Source organism: Barbus barbus, assembly GCF_936440315.1.
Source record: "Barbus barbus genome assembly, chromosome: 31".
Taxonomy (NCBI): domain Eukaryota; kingdom Metazoa; phylum Chordata; class Actinopteri; order Cypriniformes; family Cyprinidae; genus Barbus; species Barbus barbus.
In genome coordinates, this window is record NC_136759.1 from 5,598,686 (window position 1) to 5,617,388 (window position 18,703).

At 37.8% G+C, this 18,703-nt stretch overlaps 1 protein-coding gene across 2 annotated transcripts in view; it reads left to right on the forward strand.

The window, feature by feature from the left end:
* Nucleotides 1-18,703, forward strand: part of LOC306851459 (roundabout homolog 1-like) — a 162,424-nt gene that overhangs the window by 128,433 nt on the left and 15,288 nt on the right. For both annotated transcript variants that reach the window (XM_079387705.1, XM_079387706.1), the window contains exons 10-20: nt 1,464-1,545; nt 2,102-2,270; nt 2,565-2,731; nt 2,872-2,993; nt 4,408-4,642; nt 6,331-6,452; nt 8,573-8,744; nt 11,969-12,172; nt 15,321-15,347; nt 16,316-16,358; nt 17,695-17,849. In XM_079387705.1, coding sequence (XP_079243831.1) covers nt 1,464-1,545; nt 2,102-2,270; nt 2,565-2,731; nt 2,872-2,993; nt 4,408-4,642; nt 6,331-6,452; nt 8,573-8,744; nt 11,969-12,172; nt 15,321-15,347; nt 16,316-16,358; nt 17,695-17,849 — 1,498 coding nt within the window. The remainder of the gene's footprint in view (nt 1-1,463; nt 1,546-2,101; nt 2,271-2,564; nt 2,732-2,871; nt 2,994-4,407; nt 4,643-6,330; nt 6,453-8,572; nt 8,745-11,968; nt 12,173-15,320; nt 15,348-16,315; nt 16,359-17,694; nt 17,850-18,703) is intronic.

Genomic DNA, 18,703 nt, shown 5'->3' on the forward strand with positions numbered 1-18,703 from the left:
CACTACAGCACAACATCATCATCTCACACACAGACGGCCAGTGCTCAGAGAGCCGTCAGTCAGCCTGCAGGTCTTGATGTGTGAACACACACTCCTGCTGTCACCCCCCATCAGCCACGAGGGGGAGGGGAGTGTTTCCTGTCACCGCACACACACACACACACACACGAGCGCCTGGGTTCCCCCTGCATGGGGGTCAAAGGTCCCCGCAGCATGGGCTGTCAGAATACGACTTTAATTAACGTAGACGTCTCACTTGACAACGTCTCGCTTCTTTTAAAGAATAGAGGAGAGATAAAGCGGAATGAGGAGATGCGTCTCTATCTGTTGCGCTTCGGGCGGTCTGCATTAATGAACATGTCATTAAGCGAACACACACACACCAGTAGCTCCAGATAGACTGTCTATTTCTGGCAACTTTCATACCTCCTCCATAAATTGACTGACAGATCGGCTGACGTGTTCTTAAATGTATCTTTTTTTCTTTAAGATATTAGCATACACCAACACTACATCATACAGTCACTATTATTGTCATTCTGTGCCAAGAAAGCACTGTCTAGGAACATATATGTACATTTTCTTATTTGTGTGTTAGTCTTTTTTTCTCTCGCTTTTTAACAATTTTTGTTTAAATAATTAATTAATTCATTCATTTAGATTTCCTAGCAAGTCCTCCAATTAATTGCAGGTTTGGGAAAACTACTATTTTATTTCATTGTTTTATTTATTTTTGTATCATTATTTTTGACAGGTTTAGGGAAATTATATTTTCTTTGTATATTTTTATTTTAAGAAATTATTTATTTTGTTTGTTTGTTTTTAATCATCATTTTTATGGTAAGTCCTCCAAATAACTTACTATTTTTATTTTGCTTTGTGTTGTTTGCAAAGGTTAGTGGTGCAGACATTCCATTCCATTTGTGAAGATCTGGATCATCTATAAAAGCTGACACATTGGAAAAATATCTGCACAATGTTATTTTATCAAGAGCAGACAAAAAAAAAAAGTTCAGTCTTCAATATGAAAGCGATACTCGTCTTGACAATGCACACTGTGTATTTTAGTGTGAAATGACACTATAGTGTCAAACTAGGAGTTATTTTGGAGCTGAATGTAGGAAAATAATTATTAATGTATATGCATATGTGTATATTTGCGTTAATAGAGGGATTTTTGGTCACACTTTAGAATAGGCAACACTTGTTAACTATTAACTACGACTTTTCCCTCAATAAATCCTTAATTTGCTGCTTATTAATAGTTAGTAAGGTAGTTGTTAAGTTTAGGTATTGGGTAGGATTAGGGATGTAGAATAAGGTCATGTAGAATAAAGCATTAATATGTGCTTAATTAGCACTAATACATGGCTAATATTCTAGTAATATGCATGCTCATAATCATAAGCAACTAATAGATGTAACCGTAAATAAATTGTTACCGGATTTGTTCTTGATTTCAGCTGGGAGACACTGGCATGTACACCTGCACTGCGTCCACCCCCAGCGGAGAGGCGTCTTGGAAGGCGTACCTGGAGGTGCAAGGTATGACAGAGAGACAGAATGCAGGATAACAGACAATAGAGTGAGAGGCACTGAGAAACAAACCTCAGGAAATTGAGTTTGAAATTAAACCTTCATCTGCCTATAATTGGTTTTCATTGTTTATTGATGCAAATTTGAACCGCTGCACTGGAAAAAAAAATCAGTTTGTTTCTCAAAATTTTTCTCTTGTTTTCCAACATAAATAACTGAACATCCTTAAAGATTTATATGCTAGTGGGGTGAGAAAAATAAACACAGTTCAAAAGGGAAAACAAGTCTATTTACCCTAGTGGCAAATATTGTTTTTTCTTTTTAAAGCATAAAAACTCACAAAATTTTGTTCGATTTCTCTAAAAACGAGACTTAATACCTATTTAATATTTCATATAATGTCTCATACTGCATATAGTCTTTTGCTTCTCATGTAAATTGACCTTGTTCTTTAATTTTAAGGCTGTGTAGACCAGAAAGCTAGACAAAAATCCTTTTTTTTTTCAAACAGTTTTTGGTTGTAATCATTGCACAGGATGATATACTTGTGTGTTTATGGTTTCAGAGTTTGGCGCTCCGGTTCAGCCGGGCCGACCCACAGATCCCAACCTCATCCCCAGCGCCCCCTTCAAACCAGAGGTCACGGACGTCAGCCGCACCTCTGTGTCTCTGTCCTGGAAGCCCAACCTGAACACTGGAGCCACGCCCACCTCTTATGTCATAGAGGCCTTCAGGTGACATCATAATTTTTGACTATACTTATCTATCACTGGTCGGTTTGGTTGTACGAGCGTGTGCTTTACAAACATTTGTGAATACCCTTCTAAGCAAATGGTGGTTCTGTAAATAGTCCCAGTCCATTTGCTGCGGCATGTCATAAATAATCATTCCCACTTCTGTGCTTTCCTGAAAGCCAGAGTTTTGCGGTAACCTCATTGTTTGGAATAATGTTTGTAGTTGCGATGTTTCGCTACAAAGTTTGGGCCGCAGGGTAAACTGACATTTGATTTGTGTGGTGTGGACGGCAGCCATGCGGCGGGCAGCAGCTGGCAGACGCTCGCGGATCACGTGAAGACGGAGAGCTTCGTTCTGAAGGGTCTGAAGCCCAGCGCCGTCTACCTGTTCCTGGTGAGAGCGGCTAATGCGTACGGCCTGAGCGACCCGAGCCCCATCAGCGACGCTGTCAAAACACAAGGTCAGTTCACATTTGACCTCCCAGACAAGCGCCTTTTATGAGTTATAAAATTTATCACTGTTTTGTGTATTATCTCTGAATTGGTGTTCATATATGCTTGTGCTTCATATTTTTTGTGTGGTTTGTGTTTATGTGAGTAGACGTCCCACCAACCAGTCAAGGAGTGGACCATGGGCAGATCCAGAGGGAACTGGGAGATGTTGTCATTCACCTCCACAATCCCACAATTCTCTCATCGTCTTCTGTCAGAGTCCAGTGGACTGTGAGTGCTGCCACATTTTCTTTTAAAGGGACAGTGCACTCAAAAATAAAAATTCTGTTAAAGGGATAGCTCATCCAAAAATTTAAATTCTGTCATTAATTACTCACTCTCATGTCGTTCCAAACACGCACGGCCTTCGTTCATCTTCGGAACACAAATGAAGATATTTTTGATGAAATCTGAGAGCTTTCTGAGCCTGTATAGACAGCAATGCAACTGACACGTTCAAGGCCCAGAAACGTAGTAAGGACATCATTAAAATAGTCCATGTGACATTAGTGGTTCAACCTTAATTGTATGAAGCTACAAGAATACTTTTTGTGCACAAAGAAAACAAAAATATTCAACAATTCTTCTGATTTCATCAAAGAAATCTTAATTTGAGATCCGAATTTGAACAAAGGTCTTACAGTTTTAGAACGACATGAAGGTAACTAAAGACAGAATTTTAATGTTTAGTCACAACTTGGCACGTGGAATTCAAATGACCTTTCAATCAGTGTTTTATCTTGTTTTCCAGAGAAATACTAAACATCCTAAACATAAGATATACATAATTTTGAATCAAAATTGTGTACAATTAGAACATTTTAAGACAATAAGACTTATTTAAAGAGAATATTTTGTCAATTAAATTTATCTCTCTTAACTCACTGGCAACTTGCTTTTTGTCTCAGTTTAAGCATAGACTTAAATTTAAAGTTTTATGTGGTATTGAACAAATGAATTTAGTGTTAATTAAACAGTATGCTCTAAACCATCTGAAGTCAAGGTTGATTCTGTACAGATTTTCACTCCACAAATGCATGCACACAAGAACAGAAGTATTCCCAGCATGTTACTTTTGAACATTTTGGGTCGTTCGCACTTTATACGTATTTAATCAGAAACAGCTGAAACGACATCTGCTTTTATTGGGGCGGATCAAGGATTGATTAAAATCTTTACAAGCGTGTACAGTTCTCCTCCCTCCACGGCCATATGGACTGATCCCAGTCCTGAACACCTCCGATATGAAAATCAGTTCACATTAGAAGTCGACAGAAGCTCAAATCTGAATATTCAATATTGATTTTTGCAAACCTAGGATAAGTATTTCAACGCATACTCACGAAGCCACAAAAAAAAAAAAAAAAAAGAATTTCGTCCAAAATGTTAGAAATATTGCAACAACATTAATACTTTGGATTATAGTTATAAGTTTTGTTATAATTTTGTTAGAAATTGTAATAAGTACAACAGCACAATATAATATTTAACTATGTTGGCATGTCTGATAAACCATGGTGTAGCTAACTAGCAACAAATGTCATAAAAATTCCTAGTCCTGGACAATGCTAATGGTAATCATTAGCAGGCGTTTAAAGCATCTAAGTGGTTTTGTCCTTCAGTTTTGCCCTGTTCTTGCCTGTAGGTCGAGCAGCAGTCTCAGTACATTCAGGGCTATAAGGTGATGTACCGGCCGTCCCCAGAGGGCGCTCAGCAGCGTGTGGAATGGGCCATGTTTGAGGTTCGAACGCTGGGGGAGAACAGTGCAGTCGTCACCCAGCTCAAGAAGGGCGTGACCTATGAGTTCAAAGTCCGACCTTTCTTCAACGAGTTCCAAGGCACCGACAGCGACATCAAAGTGGCCAAGACCCTTGAGGAAGGTGAGGAGAGCTTCCAGCCATCTGACTGTGTGCTCTTTAAAGTGTAATATCCCACAATTTCTTTCTCATTCACTTCACTGTAGTCACAATACAATATATATATATATATATATATATATATATATATATATACAGAGCTGGGTAGTAACTGATTACATGTTATCTGGATTACGTAAATAGCTTTTCATTAAACTTTCGAACCCCCTGCAGTTCCTTTACGAACCACAGTTTAGGAAATCTTTACGTAATGTAATGTTTCATGCACTTCATTATGTTAATAACAACAAATGTAATATATTTTCTTTCTCTTTGCATTTTTATATCTTTATGGTGCAAGATTATCCTATTTAATTTAATATGATAAATTAGGTAAAAAGTCATCTAAAAGTAGTCAGATTACCTAAAATGTGTAATGTAAGGACAATTTTTGGAATCAGTAACGAATTACAATTTTCAAGTCATCTACCCAGCTCTGAATGTGTGTGTGCATATATATATATATATATATATATATATATATATATTAAACTCACAGCCCTGGGATAATTAGAATTTCTGGATTAGGTTACGTACAAGGTTTCAGTCAGTTTTTTCATGCTTAATTTTTTAATTTTAGGTTCACATATGGTTAAAAATAATAAAATAAAATAGTAGTTTTTTTACTCATGTTCCTGGGATAATATATTTTTTTTTTTTTATGCAGTTTTTAATTTTATGTTCACATATGGTTTAGTTTTGTGAAACATAAATTATAATACTTTTTATTCTATTAAAATGATAATGAAATACTAAAATTGATCATATATAATATAAATTATTATAAATCTTTTTTGCACTCACATTCCTGAGCAGAATCAGTTTTGCATTTGCGCCTGGGTGTACCCGCACGGACAGGAAATAGAAAGAGTTTATTTTTGGGTTTGGCTCGATCACATTCACAGGCTACATTCAGGTTTTCTGCATGCCCGTGCAGACCTCTAGAGGAAGAAAGACGCTCGCCTGCATTCAGTAGTTCTCATTTAAGTTAACGTGTGGTCTGCGGCCCATGAGGGAGGGCAAAGCGGGCCATTTAAAACGCTTCAGGAAAGCCAAGCAGCCAACGAGAAGCCAAAAACCCAAAGCTCAAACAACTGCTGTGCTAATTGTTCTGAGGGTGTGGCGTCTGTGGCTCTGGAGAACGCCAGCCATTTGGTTTGCTCCAAATTTGCCTGTGTGTGTGCGCGCCTGCTTTTTCATGTAATTGAAATGCAAAACGTCAGAAACAGCAAACACAAAGCAAATGTTTCACTCCAGGACTTTGTGTTAACATTCATTTATGTATTAAGTGGATAATAGTTATGTGAAATGAAGTCCAGTGACAACATTCTGTTCACCCTGAGCTCAAGTATTCGTTCTGCTGGCATCTGGCACTGGGACGGTCCAATCATGTTGCTTGGCAGTCGCCGCTCATTTAAGTGCACTAATACCGCTGAGTGTGTGCTATTAAAATGAGTGCTTACATGTGTTTCAGAGAACACACACACACAGACACATAGCTCCTATACATGTCTACATAATGTTTATATATGCACATGTGAAATCTGCATATTTGCATAAATTAAGGTGTTAAGAAGGTGTATATGCACATGCAGAACACGTGTGTATATTGCAAGGTGTGTGTAACATCCCGCTCGTGTCTCTTATCACAGCGCCCAGCGCTGCTCCCAGGGGGGTCACCGTAACGAGAAGCGGAGACAACGGCACAGCTATTCTGGTATCCTGGCAACCGCCCCCAGAGGAGGAGCAGAACGGCGTGGTGCAGGAGTACAAGGTACGAACCACAGGAAACAGACAATGAGAGACAAAGAGAGTATGAAAAAAAACAGAATGAAGGATGGTAGTAGAGGAAGGAAATAGGAAGTGGAAGAGGAAATTATATTTACTGGCTCACACACCCATTCAGTTTATGATGTGCTGCTGAATGAATGTTGAGAGAGTAGTGGTTAATGGCTTGATTTTCATTGGAGGAATTTAGATGTTGTGACATGCTGCCACCTAGTGGTTCACGTGGGGTGTTACCATAATGGCCTTCCAGACATGCGATCATAGGGAATGTTTTGATGTTTTTCTTTTGATTTGACTTATTTTTTAGGCTGTTTTTCATCATTATTGTATTTATGCCAAATTATTCCCTTATAAACATTTGAAATTATAAATTAAAATAAATTATAATGTTGAATTTATACAAATATTTTATTATATTGTAATATTATAAATATAGTACATCTATAATTATTTATAAATAGAATTAAACAAATATAACAGCTAGTTTTCTGTCTTGTTTTGTTTTATTTGTTTGTTTTTTGACTAAAGTACAATGTTGTATTGGTTGTTTTGATTAGGTTTATCTTCAGGCAAAATATATTTGTTTTGACTGGCTACTAGTGTGCCAAAACGTTACTATATAAACTTGCAACATTATATTTCATAAGAAAATTACATTTGCAAATTATGAATAAGACTTTTTTTGTAGATGCTTTGTGTCTTTTTGTGTCCTATTTGTATTTTATACACAATTGTACAGACTAACAAATATAATTGTGGCATCAATTTTGTAGCTACTCTTTATTTTCTCTTTAGTATCGGACGTTGTTTTGACTAGGGCTACTAGTGTGCCAAAACGTAACGTATAAACATGCTACATTATATTTCGTAAGATAATTACGTTTCTGAATTATGAATAAGATGTTTTTTGTAGATGCTTTTTGTGTCCGCTTTGTATTTGTAGTCATACGCAATCATACTAGCATATAGTCATTTGCAAAACATACTAGCAAATATAATTGTGGCAACTGCATGTCTTTGTGCTTTTCATGTCCAAACAAGATAACAGAGCCCATCTCATACGATATTCCTCTCAGGCTCTTAAATTTTAATGGCTTTGCGGTGTTTCGGTATTTAGTTCGTAGGCCGCGGCTGACGAGAAGAGGTGCAGTTCGAGTCGTTCAGTCCCAGTTCATTTTCCAGGTAAATGTTTTCAGGCAGTTGAAAGAAGGTAGTCAGTAATTTCATGCTTGTTAAATTGGGCGGAGGAGGATTTTTCGCTAATCACTTTTCTTGTAGACTTATTTTTTTCTACCCCATTGTGCCTCTTCAGAACTTCAGAACGTCCTCGCTCGTTACTTCATTTTCTCTCTTTCGACCCATAATTTTTTCCTACTTTTTTTTTTTTTTAACCTCTGAAGCCTTCGGGGATGTCTAAATCCGGTTAGCTTTTCCGAAAAAGGGGACGTCAGCATAGGAAAACATGTAAAAAAGTCTTTTTTCTATGCGTCATTGTGTAGAGCTCAGTGTGCTGACCTTATAATCGAAGTTAGACGGCCAGAGAGGGCCGATATCACATTTCACCCCAGTGAATGGGCCCCTGCCGGGCCTGTGATTGTGTTAGGGTGAGGGTGGCTGATCCGAGCTCTGGTAACGCACAGGGTCGCGCACACACTTTGACGCTCATTTGGACACCATGGCTGACTGAGCTTCCTGAGAGGAGGAAACAGACCAGCGTTCAGTGCGCGCAATGAAAACAAAGAAAACTGCATTTACATGTCAGGGAAAATCAGACCTTTGACATGAAGACAGAATGTCAGTACCACAGATAGGGAGTGTTATTCTAGGTGGTGAATCTTATTTTTTTAATGAACACTACATCATTCTTAGATTTGTGTTATTTCATAGTTAAAGAGTTTTAAAAACTTGAAGACTATTAAAACAGTAAAAAATAGTAAAATAGTAATGATAAAGTTGGTGTGCCCAAACTTTTGACTGGTTATATTATGTTAGTATCACTTAAAAAGGTTCACTCTTTCAGAACAGACTTGTTATTCAACATAAATAATGTTTTATTAAGTGCTAACTGCTTGTCTCCTATCATGTTTTCTTTACTTTTCCCCTCAGATCTGGTGTCTGGGTAATGAAAGCCGATACCACATAAACCGCACGGTGGATGGATCCACACACTCGGTTCTGATTCCCGGCCTGCTCGCAGGGGTCACTTACAGGGTGGAGGTGGCAGCCAACACAGGGGCTGGTCCCGGGGTCAAGAGCGAGGCTACGTCCTTCCAGCTGGGTGAGTCGAACCGGGATGTTATTCTGGTTAACCAAGACGCTCGACTCTGCCGGACAGCTGTTATTCAATACCAGCAGCTAAAGAAGAGCACAATATGAATGATCGAATTATCTGATAACGGGTTACAGAAACACAACAAACACTCTGATAGCAGCTACCGGCTCGTTTTAACACCCGGCTGTGTTATTATGGCTGGAAAGGTTTGTGATAATGGCCATTATTTAAGGCCTGCTCTTTAAAAAACGTACCGTTTATGCTTGTGAATGGCACGGTTGTAACTTGCCTTGTGGTTAGACATCAAAAAGTATGTAATTTACAAAAACAGCCTTATCAGAGTCCTCATTCTCATCCGGGAATAAAGGAGACGTCAAGTAAAGTGCAGTTTACTTTAATGCTGCAAAGCTTTTAATTGCTCCAAGTTTATTTCTCCATTAACTTACCAGCTTTAACTTGTTCAGCCTCGAGACATCGGTGGCAGCGGTTAAACTGCACTGAATGGAAGTGATTGTGACGCAGCCTGGTGTTGTGCCAATGGATACAGGTGGATAATAGGCCATCCGGTTATGCAAATCTGTTTTTAATAAGATGCCAATCACTGCTGTCAGAGACAAGTTTATAGTCAGTCATTTGGCAGAAAGAGATTAAATGGTCTTTTGAACCCCTGTTGGATGCACAAAGAGAGACTCGTACAGTAAAGTACACTAAGAAAAACAGTTGATCAACATTTGGACTTGATATAAAGCAACTGTTGTTTTAGTGTTAGACCAAGCTGATTTGTAATAGTAAGCAGTATATTGTGCATGTAAACGCACACTATGTTGGTCTACATGACTGTTATGATGAAGGGAGAGGTTTTTGTATTTGTTACTTAAAACGTAAATGTGACGCTGGACCACAAAACCAGTCTTAAGTCACTGGGGTATATTTGTAGCAGTAGCCAATAATACTGTATGGACCCAAATTATAGATTTTTCTTTTATGCCAAAAATCATTATGATATGAAGTAAAGATCATGTTCCATGAAGATATTTTGTAAAGTTCCTACTATAAATATAGCTAAACTTAATTTTTGATTAGTAATATGCATTGCTCAGAATTTCATTTGGACGACGATTTTCTCAATATTTTTTATTTTTTTTTGCAACCTCAGATTCCAGATTTCAAATAGTTGTATCTCGGACAAATATTGTCTTGTCATAACAAACCATACATCAATGGAAAGCTTATTTATTATTTATTCATGCACAAATCTCAATGTGTAAATCAAAAAAAAAAATGTTGTGGTCCAGGGTCACAAATAGGTCACAGGGTCACATCTCAATGTATAAATCAATTTGTTTTGTGGTCCAGGGTCACAAATAGAAAATTAATGTGTGCAAAAAATCTAATTTTGTAGCATATTACTTGTAACAAATCGTAAGCAGCAAATCAGCCTATTAGAATGATTTCTGAAGGATCATGTGACACTGAAGACTGGAGCAATGATGTTTGAAAATTCAGCTTTGCATCACAGGAATATATTACATTTGAAAATTGATTCAAATACAAAGCTGTTATTCTAAATTGTAATATTATTTCTCAATATAACTGTTTTTATTGTATTTTTGATCAAACAAACAAAGGCTTGGTGAGAATAAGAGACTTTGTTTAAAAAACGACCCCAAACTTTTAAACAGTAGTATATATGTATTAATTTATTTTTTGCTTTATGTTATTTGCAAGCTTTTGAGTAGCATTGGATTGTATTCTTGGTAATACTTTACTTGTCTCCCATTGAAACATGTTTGGTAGTAGCGGTTTGAACTGTAACCTCACACGGTAGAGAGCAGCAGTGTGGGATGAATGCACTCCGCTCCTCTTGAACGCAGTGACTGATCTGCTTCCATTCCCCTGCTGAGTGTGCTTCTGTGGCCTTACACCGCCGCCGGAAGCAGAGGACGCAGGTCTCAAAAGCATTTGTCACACCGTGGGCTTTCTTGCATCTGCGCATCCTACGCACCTGTCCTGGCCTGGCCTCGCCTCTCAGTGGAGTCTCAGTCACAACCAAACAACAAACAAAACCTCTGAGACAGGGAGGACAGACTCACAAAGACAGAGCAGGGAGTGCAGCGTGGTGAGAGAGAGAGATGCTCAGGTTTTGGGAGAACCTGTTTGCCCCCAGCTAAAAACAAAACAAGACGAACATAGTCAAAAAGATGAAAGTGACACCCACATGAAACGCAGGGAGGAAGGGGAAAAGATAAGAAAAAGAAGGAAGTCAACGGAATGAGATTTCTTTTGGGTCGACAGCACTAGTTTTTCTTTAATGTAGACATAAGAGAGGGCAACCGAGAGCGACAGCACAGAAGGGAAGCTGCTTTGTTGGTTGCAGTTCTTCCAGACTGTGGCTTGTCATTCATAATTCATCTTTTACATAATATATAAAAGCACTCACTTTTTACTTTCTATTCTAGCTCCGAGTCGGTATTTAGCAAAATTCACATTATTAATCATAAAGAAAATGAACAGCTCTGAATAAAACGGTATAGTGATTTTATTAATATTCTTTTCTGTTGCTGTTTTATGTTCAAAGTAGAATTGTAGTTTATTTTTTATAATATCAAGTGTTATTTTGTCAAATACTTATTATTGCTGTTGTTACTACTACTATTATTAACAATAAATATTTTCTGTATAAGGTTTTATAAATTTAAAGGAATGATGTGCATTAAAGTTATATAATATATATTATAGTTATATAATATATTTATATATTATTTTTATTAATACATTAATTTATTATCTTATTTTATAAAATACAGGTTTTACAAATTTAAAGGAATATTATTTTGTTAAACAAATTGTGACATGCAAAAAATAGTTATATAATATATTATTTTATTTATTAAATATAATTATATAAAAAAGTTTTACAAATTTAAAGGAATATTTTGTGTTAAACAAGTTCTGTGACATGCAAAAAAAAAATTATATAATAATATTTTTTATTTTGCAATTATCTTTTAGTTGTCTGATATATTAATTGGCTTTAATATTATATTTATTGATTTAATTGTCAAATTTTATTATATTTTTTTACCCATTTGGTTTATGTACAAATCGTTGCTTCTGAAACTGACAGCATTCCGCAGGTTTATTTTACCTAAAATATTTCTTTGATTATTGCATCATTGTTATGGTTTATATCAAATATTTGTTCTCATTTCTCGTGGTCTTTATCTTAGACTCGTCAGGCCGTGTTCTTCCGCCGCCGCTGGACGAAGACAATACGATTTCCCAGCAGATCTCAGACGTGGTGCGCCAGCCGGCCTTCATCGCGGGCATCGGCGCGGCCTGCTGGATCATCCTCATGGTCTTCAGCATCTGGCTGTACCGCCACCGCAAGAAGAGGAACGGCCTCAGCAGCAGCTACGCCGGCATCCGCAAAGGTCAGCCCAACCAGCTTAAACTTGACTTCTAGCGCTGGTGCTACACGACTGATTTTACAGTGTATTCGCATATAATGATTTCAAAACTCATAAAATATGACATCAGTAGGAGGTTAGTCACTCCAACCTAATAATTATGAATCCCTGAGCTTTCATTAAGGAGGCATGGCCTGTGTCTCATCTAAAACAGAAAAATTCCAGCTGATCTTTTAATATTGAGTTTGTGCGTTAGTCAGAGGCAGATGTTTAATGGTTTCATGATCAACTATTGCTTTCTTTTGCTGGTAGTGTCTCTGGTTTAGTGTTTTTGCCTCGAGCTCTGCAGCTGCTTGTGTTTTGCTTTGTAATCTCAGGTTTAATCCCAAACATCAGCCTCTTTTATTAAAGCTGGTATGAGAATACATTTCCTAAATAGATAAGCCTGATCCACAGCCACAGAATTCATATTTTTCTCCAGTGTTTTAAAAAGCCGTTTCCTCTCTTGACCCTGATGAATCGTGGCAGATCCTTTACAGTCTGAATTCAGAGCAGCTTTTGCTTTCTTTCCGTTTTCTCTTTCATTGAAGAGATGACTGAGATGGTGAACGGAACAATGCCGTTTTTTTCCGATGTGTGTCTCAAGGACATGAAGCTAATGGAATGTTTATTGGCAGGAATCTAAAGGAAGAGATCCAAGCCATTCATTAGCGTTCGCATTCATAGACTCCCAAGGCTGGGCCGCATTCAAGTTAATTGAACGTGTCGACCACAAGAGCACAAAAAAGCCAAAATGAATATGTCCATTTTTCAAGGTTGAGAGCACCTGAATTCATTTACCAGGATGACTCGACAACATCTTGTTTCAACAACCGCACAAGACTGACAGGCAGCTTTTTAAGAGACATTCTTTCTAAATGATAGTGAAATTATATATATTAAAAAAACACTTTGCATGGCTCAACATTAATCTTTGCGTGTGGATATGTGCTTTTATGGCTTGCAAACCTAAACATCATCTAGTCTAGTCGTCTATATATATATGTGTTTTTTTTTCAGTACACATCAAGCAGGAAAAAAATCTTTATTGAGCCCTAATTTGTACATGATGGTAAAATGTTATAGCCCAGAAGGTACATTGAAAAGTAGTGCCTTTTTTTGCCTGCAAGCAAGCGAGACTGCAAAGAGGACCTTTGGCATCACGAAGCACCAATTGTCATTGGTTTTAACGTCCTAAAGACATTCCCGCTTCCTGTATTACTCTAAAAGCCACGGGAAAGCACAGGATGCCATGTTTGAACCGGTAGCTGCGAGTGTCTTGAGCGTGAACGTGTTTGAGCAGAGGTGGATAATAGTAAACACATGAAGTGGTAATCTGTTCTCTGGGTGGAACGGAGTGATGGATAGTCGTGCTGTGTGTGTGTGTGTGATGTACATGTGCGTTTAGCTGTGAATGTGTGTTAAATTGTTTAAAAACACTGATCATCCCCAGACTCCTGAGATTTGATTTATTTCGTCCATCAAATGATCTTTTTCCCATGCTGTATTTGGCCTGCCAAGCATCAATCTACTTCTGCTTCAAAGCCTTCATGCATACAGGATAAAATCATCAAAAAAAGGCCCAATCTATTAGAATCATCTTTTCTCAAAGCACTGCCAAGAATCAGACGAGCGCAGCAGATAAACGTGACATTTGAAAAGGACTGCAGCGGCTGACAATTTTAAAGGTTGTTTTCCCGTAAATACGTGAAGATGAGAAGGTGAAGACAGCAGGTGTTGAATTCTGATGTATCGGTGTAACGCTGCCAAAAAACAATCCTGACGGCATCACGCGCAACAGCTTCCTGCACAGATACTTTGATGTTTCTGATGGGCTGTTTATTATGAATTCTGACCCCATATCGCTCAGATTGATTCAGCCGTGTTCATCTGCTTATTGGAGCCTTTGATCAACATGAAAGAAACTAGATTTCACATCAGACCGAGGGTATATGTTATAATAGATTTAAGTCAAAGTTAATAAAGTACACCGTTAGACTGCAGCCTGGCACAAATTCTTGCAATTCACATGTCAGGCTATATTATTATTATTACTGTAGTATTTATGTTAATGTAAATATGCATGTTTTAATTATACTAATTTTAAATACATGTATTATTATATATTTGATTATATTGATACATTTATTATTAATATAATTATATTTTTTATGTATAATAATTCAATAAACTATTAAATATTATGATTTATTATAATACATTTAAGTCAAAGTTAATAAAGAACACCGCTAGAGAGCAGCTGAATTCTTGCAATACACGTCACATGTTTGTGTATATAATAATAATAATTATTATTTTAATTGTATTAATATAAATGTTTATTTGAATTATATTAATTTAAAATACAATATCATTATTTATTTTATATTTGATTATATTAATATACATTTATTATTACTAAAATTATATTATTTTGTTTAATAAGATACAATATTCAATATTAGGATTGATTATAATGTTTAAATATGTAAATGACTAATTTATTGGAGATTTTGTGGCAAGTATCAGTAGATCGTTTATGTAGTGTATGAAAAAAATAGATAAAATAGAGGAAAAATTCTTTCAATTTTTTATAATTAAGCCACATATAGCGACCAGAATATAGTAAAGTGAGCTGTTTTTTTTTTTTTTTTTTTTTACTTGGCCCAGTAAACAACCTCCCAGAACACCCTAGCAACTGCATATCAACATGTTGAAATAGCAAACATCTACAAAATCCTAGCATTGCGGTGCCATTTTCTTCAGAAACTTTAGATATCAATATTTTCCTCTTGTCTCTGATAGATATATATACATATATATACACACACAATCAATCAGACACAAACCCACAACTGTAAAACCACAGAGTTCAGATGACAAGGAGAATGAAATGAACTGTGTATTTATGATGAGGTTTCAATGTTCGGAGTAATTGGTAACAGACTCGTTACATCAGAGACTGTAAAATATAATCGCATGGCTTTTTGAAAAATTTTCCAATAACTGCATACATATTTAAGTTTAATGCACAGCGCTGCTACGATGAATAATTATTTTTTGAATAATAATTACAAATCTGATGAATAATTAATGTGCTCTTTTTCTTTTTCTTCGTCCTGTGTGTCTGCAGTGCCCTCCTTCACCTTCACCCCCACAGGTAATCACACCTTCCTCACAGCACATATGCCCAGAATTCCCACAATCCCTAGAGTGTGACGACTTCCTGCCCGCTGGAGTTGGAAAGCGCAAGGCAGTATAATGTTTCTCAGCCGTTGTAATGAAGTGTCCCTCAACACTCCGCTCAGTCACGTTCGTTCTGCACAGCAGAACTCCAAACAAATATGACACAGGCGAAGTGTGGGAGGCACGGCCTCTCTTTAATAATACATCTCCCCACAAGAAAGGAACCCCAGTCTGAGTTTACATGGATAATCAAAGAGAACTTCAGTCGCATGGACTTGTCAGCATGAAAAGAAGTCAAAAATAAAAGACAGAGAGGGAGGAAATGCTTAAAGAGAAGAGTGCTTGACTAAAGAGGGCTGTTAGAACCGGCAGAGCGGCTGATCAAAGCGCAGGCGCCCACCCTAACGCTTCGGACGGGATGGGAAACTGTGACATCACTAATCTCGTGGCCAATTAGACGAAGAGATGAGCCGGCTAGCGTGAGGACTGAACTCGGATGACTTTTACATACCAGCGCTTAGACCCTTTCATTATTTCTCATCTGGTGCAATCTCTCTGTAACCGCTGTTGACTCGCCTGGTTTTGGGAGGTTTTTATCAAGAGATGAGAGGGGCGGGAAGATTGAGAAAGAGGTTTGTTTTTAGTAGCAAACCAAACAAGATTTATTTCCACATGCTCACTGGTTTTAAGCGAAATGTAGGAGCTTGTAAGATATGAACGAAAATACAAGGCCAACAAAACATGCTTAGATGAGCCTGTTAAAGACATAGCTCACCCAGAAATCAAAAATCTGCCATTATTTATTCACCCACGTTTTTGGAAACTATATGACTATCTCTTGTGGAGAACAAAAGGAAAATTTGAAAGAACAGCTAGATATTTGTTTCATTACACATTTTCCATGGGATTTTTCTTCATTAATGTCATTTCTTTTATCTACAGTGGCCTATCAGAGAGGAGGAGAAGCCGTCAGCAGTGCTGGGAGGTGAGATGTTTAAAAAAATCGACACATTTTGTGATTCGACACTTTAAAACCTTAAAGTTCATATTTATCAGAAGCCAACAATGTCCCTGTGAAAGGCATGTACTGTAGTGTTATTGCATTTTATTGACACTAGAGGGCATTTTTGTCTTTGCAAAGACTTATTTGGAGGTTGTGCAGTGAGACGGAGCCCTGCAGAACCCAGATGAGACAAAAGCCCTCCGTTTCTACCCTGCTAATACGATCATTTCCAACCAGTTCATTTAACCATTTACACTGGATCATGTGTGCACCTCGATCAAATAGTTGCAGTCGATTTTTAGTGTGTCTTTCCCTTTATGCCATCTTTTGGAGTCCAAATTTTAATCAAGCAGGTCTTTGCCCTTGCCTAAAGGAAAGGTTTAAGCCTTTTGAAGCTAAAGAGTCTGTTAGAAAAATAAAAGAAAGAGACATACCATGCTGCAGGGATACGGAACGAACTAAGAGAAGAGGAAGCCACGTTTACTTTGAAGCATCACGTTGAAGATTCATTGCACAACTCTTTCTTTGATGTTCTTTTTGTGTCTTTGATAAGCGTCCCTGAAAAAAGCTTCCCTCATCTCCTTTATTTCCTCTGAAGCATTTTAATGTGACCTTGTTTTATCATGAAAGCTAACTATCAAACATAAATCAGTGTTTTGAAATAAAAATGACTTTAACTGTTAGATTTGATAGAAATGGTTACTATGGGCACTGGATGAATTCATATATGCATTTATCCAGAGCTTCTCCAGCTCTCGAGATCACGTTGATTGACTGTGACACCCTGGCATGCGCTGGGAGCTCCAAGCTCTTTCTTTAGCGATGGCTGGGTTCATTTGTGTTTTTCTTTCCCAGGCTGGAGCAGCAATGTTCTCCAGCACTTGGGTAATCCACACGGCGATCTAACGGTCACGAGGCCTCAGGGAAACGGTGTCATCAGGCATGAGCAAGTCAAGCAAATGCAATCCATTTAGCACAGATACAGCCTAATGCACTGAGAGATGCACTGGGATAGAAGGAGATGTGATGGACTTCCTGTTTAAAGCTGAAGCGTGTCATTTCTGTGCCACCAAATGGAATAGTCTTCCCTCTGCCTCCCATTGGTCAGACAAACTGTTAACCCTGCCCCAAAACTCACGCCAATGGTTGTTCCAATGGTGCTGTGTCAGGCTCGCTGATTTCTGTCCTTATTTGTGGCAATGGCAGTTCAAAAATGAAATAGAAACAGCATTTAACACTATTGATTATGACCATATAGTGTGCATTTGCTACTTCCAATTTAACGTTAGTAATAAATCACATTTTATCTGTTTTCCAGACCAGGTTTGTTGAATATAGGTGAACCAGCTACCCAGCCCTGGCTTGCAGACACATGGCCGAACAGCTGCTCCAATCACAATGACTGCACCATCAACTGCTGCACCGGCAGCAACGGAAACAGCGACAGCAACCTGGCCACCTACAGCCGCCCAGGTGAGTGTGTGAGCCGAGTGTGTGTGTGTAGGAGTCTAGCTGTTGTAGTAGTGTACAAAGGCATAATGCTATGCTCTATTCAAAGTGGGAAAATTACAATTATAACTAGAGATTTTTTGCATTTATTCATTTAGTAAGATTTTTTATCCAAAGCGACAAATGAGGAAATACTACTTCTGGAAGAGTCTGTTACTTAAATGAGGAAAAGACTTGCTAACGACTAGAAAAACAGTTTTATTATGGTAACTGTGACTCAAGGACTTGTTTAAATTGATTTAAAGCAATCATTTACCATTAAGGGTGCAGATTTCCCGCTTATACCACATTGTTTGTCCAATGACATTTTCGTAAATCTCGTTGAAGTTGAGCTTGTTCGTTTCCACTGAAGTTTCCAACTTGGAAGCAGTATGTTCTATTACACCTATCCAAGTTGGAAATTCTAACTTTCCAAGTTGAATGCAACGCAGCGCAAGTATCGTGTCCTTCCTTTGACACAACTGCATGTGTGAGTTGTTGGAACGTGGACATTTTAGGGAAAATAAAAGCGGCTGATATTGAAAAGGCCCCTGCAGGCTGTAGTCCAGCTAATCCAATCAGCCGTCTGATTTCCATACCGCCGTTACAACCTTTTAATGCAGTTTCTGTAAGTGCTCGCTTATTCAGGAAACCAGGAGCCGTTACAGAGGTCAAAATAGACCTGAGAGGGAGAAAAAGAGAGGGCGAGGAAAGAGAAGGAGTGATGGAGCACCTCCAGGTGGCTTTATTTCAGGAGTCAGCAAGTTACTTTACAAACAAAAGAACGCCAGGTTGACTCGCAAGTCCAAAGAGACACGCACTGAAAGTGACAAAGCGGT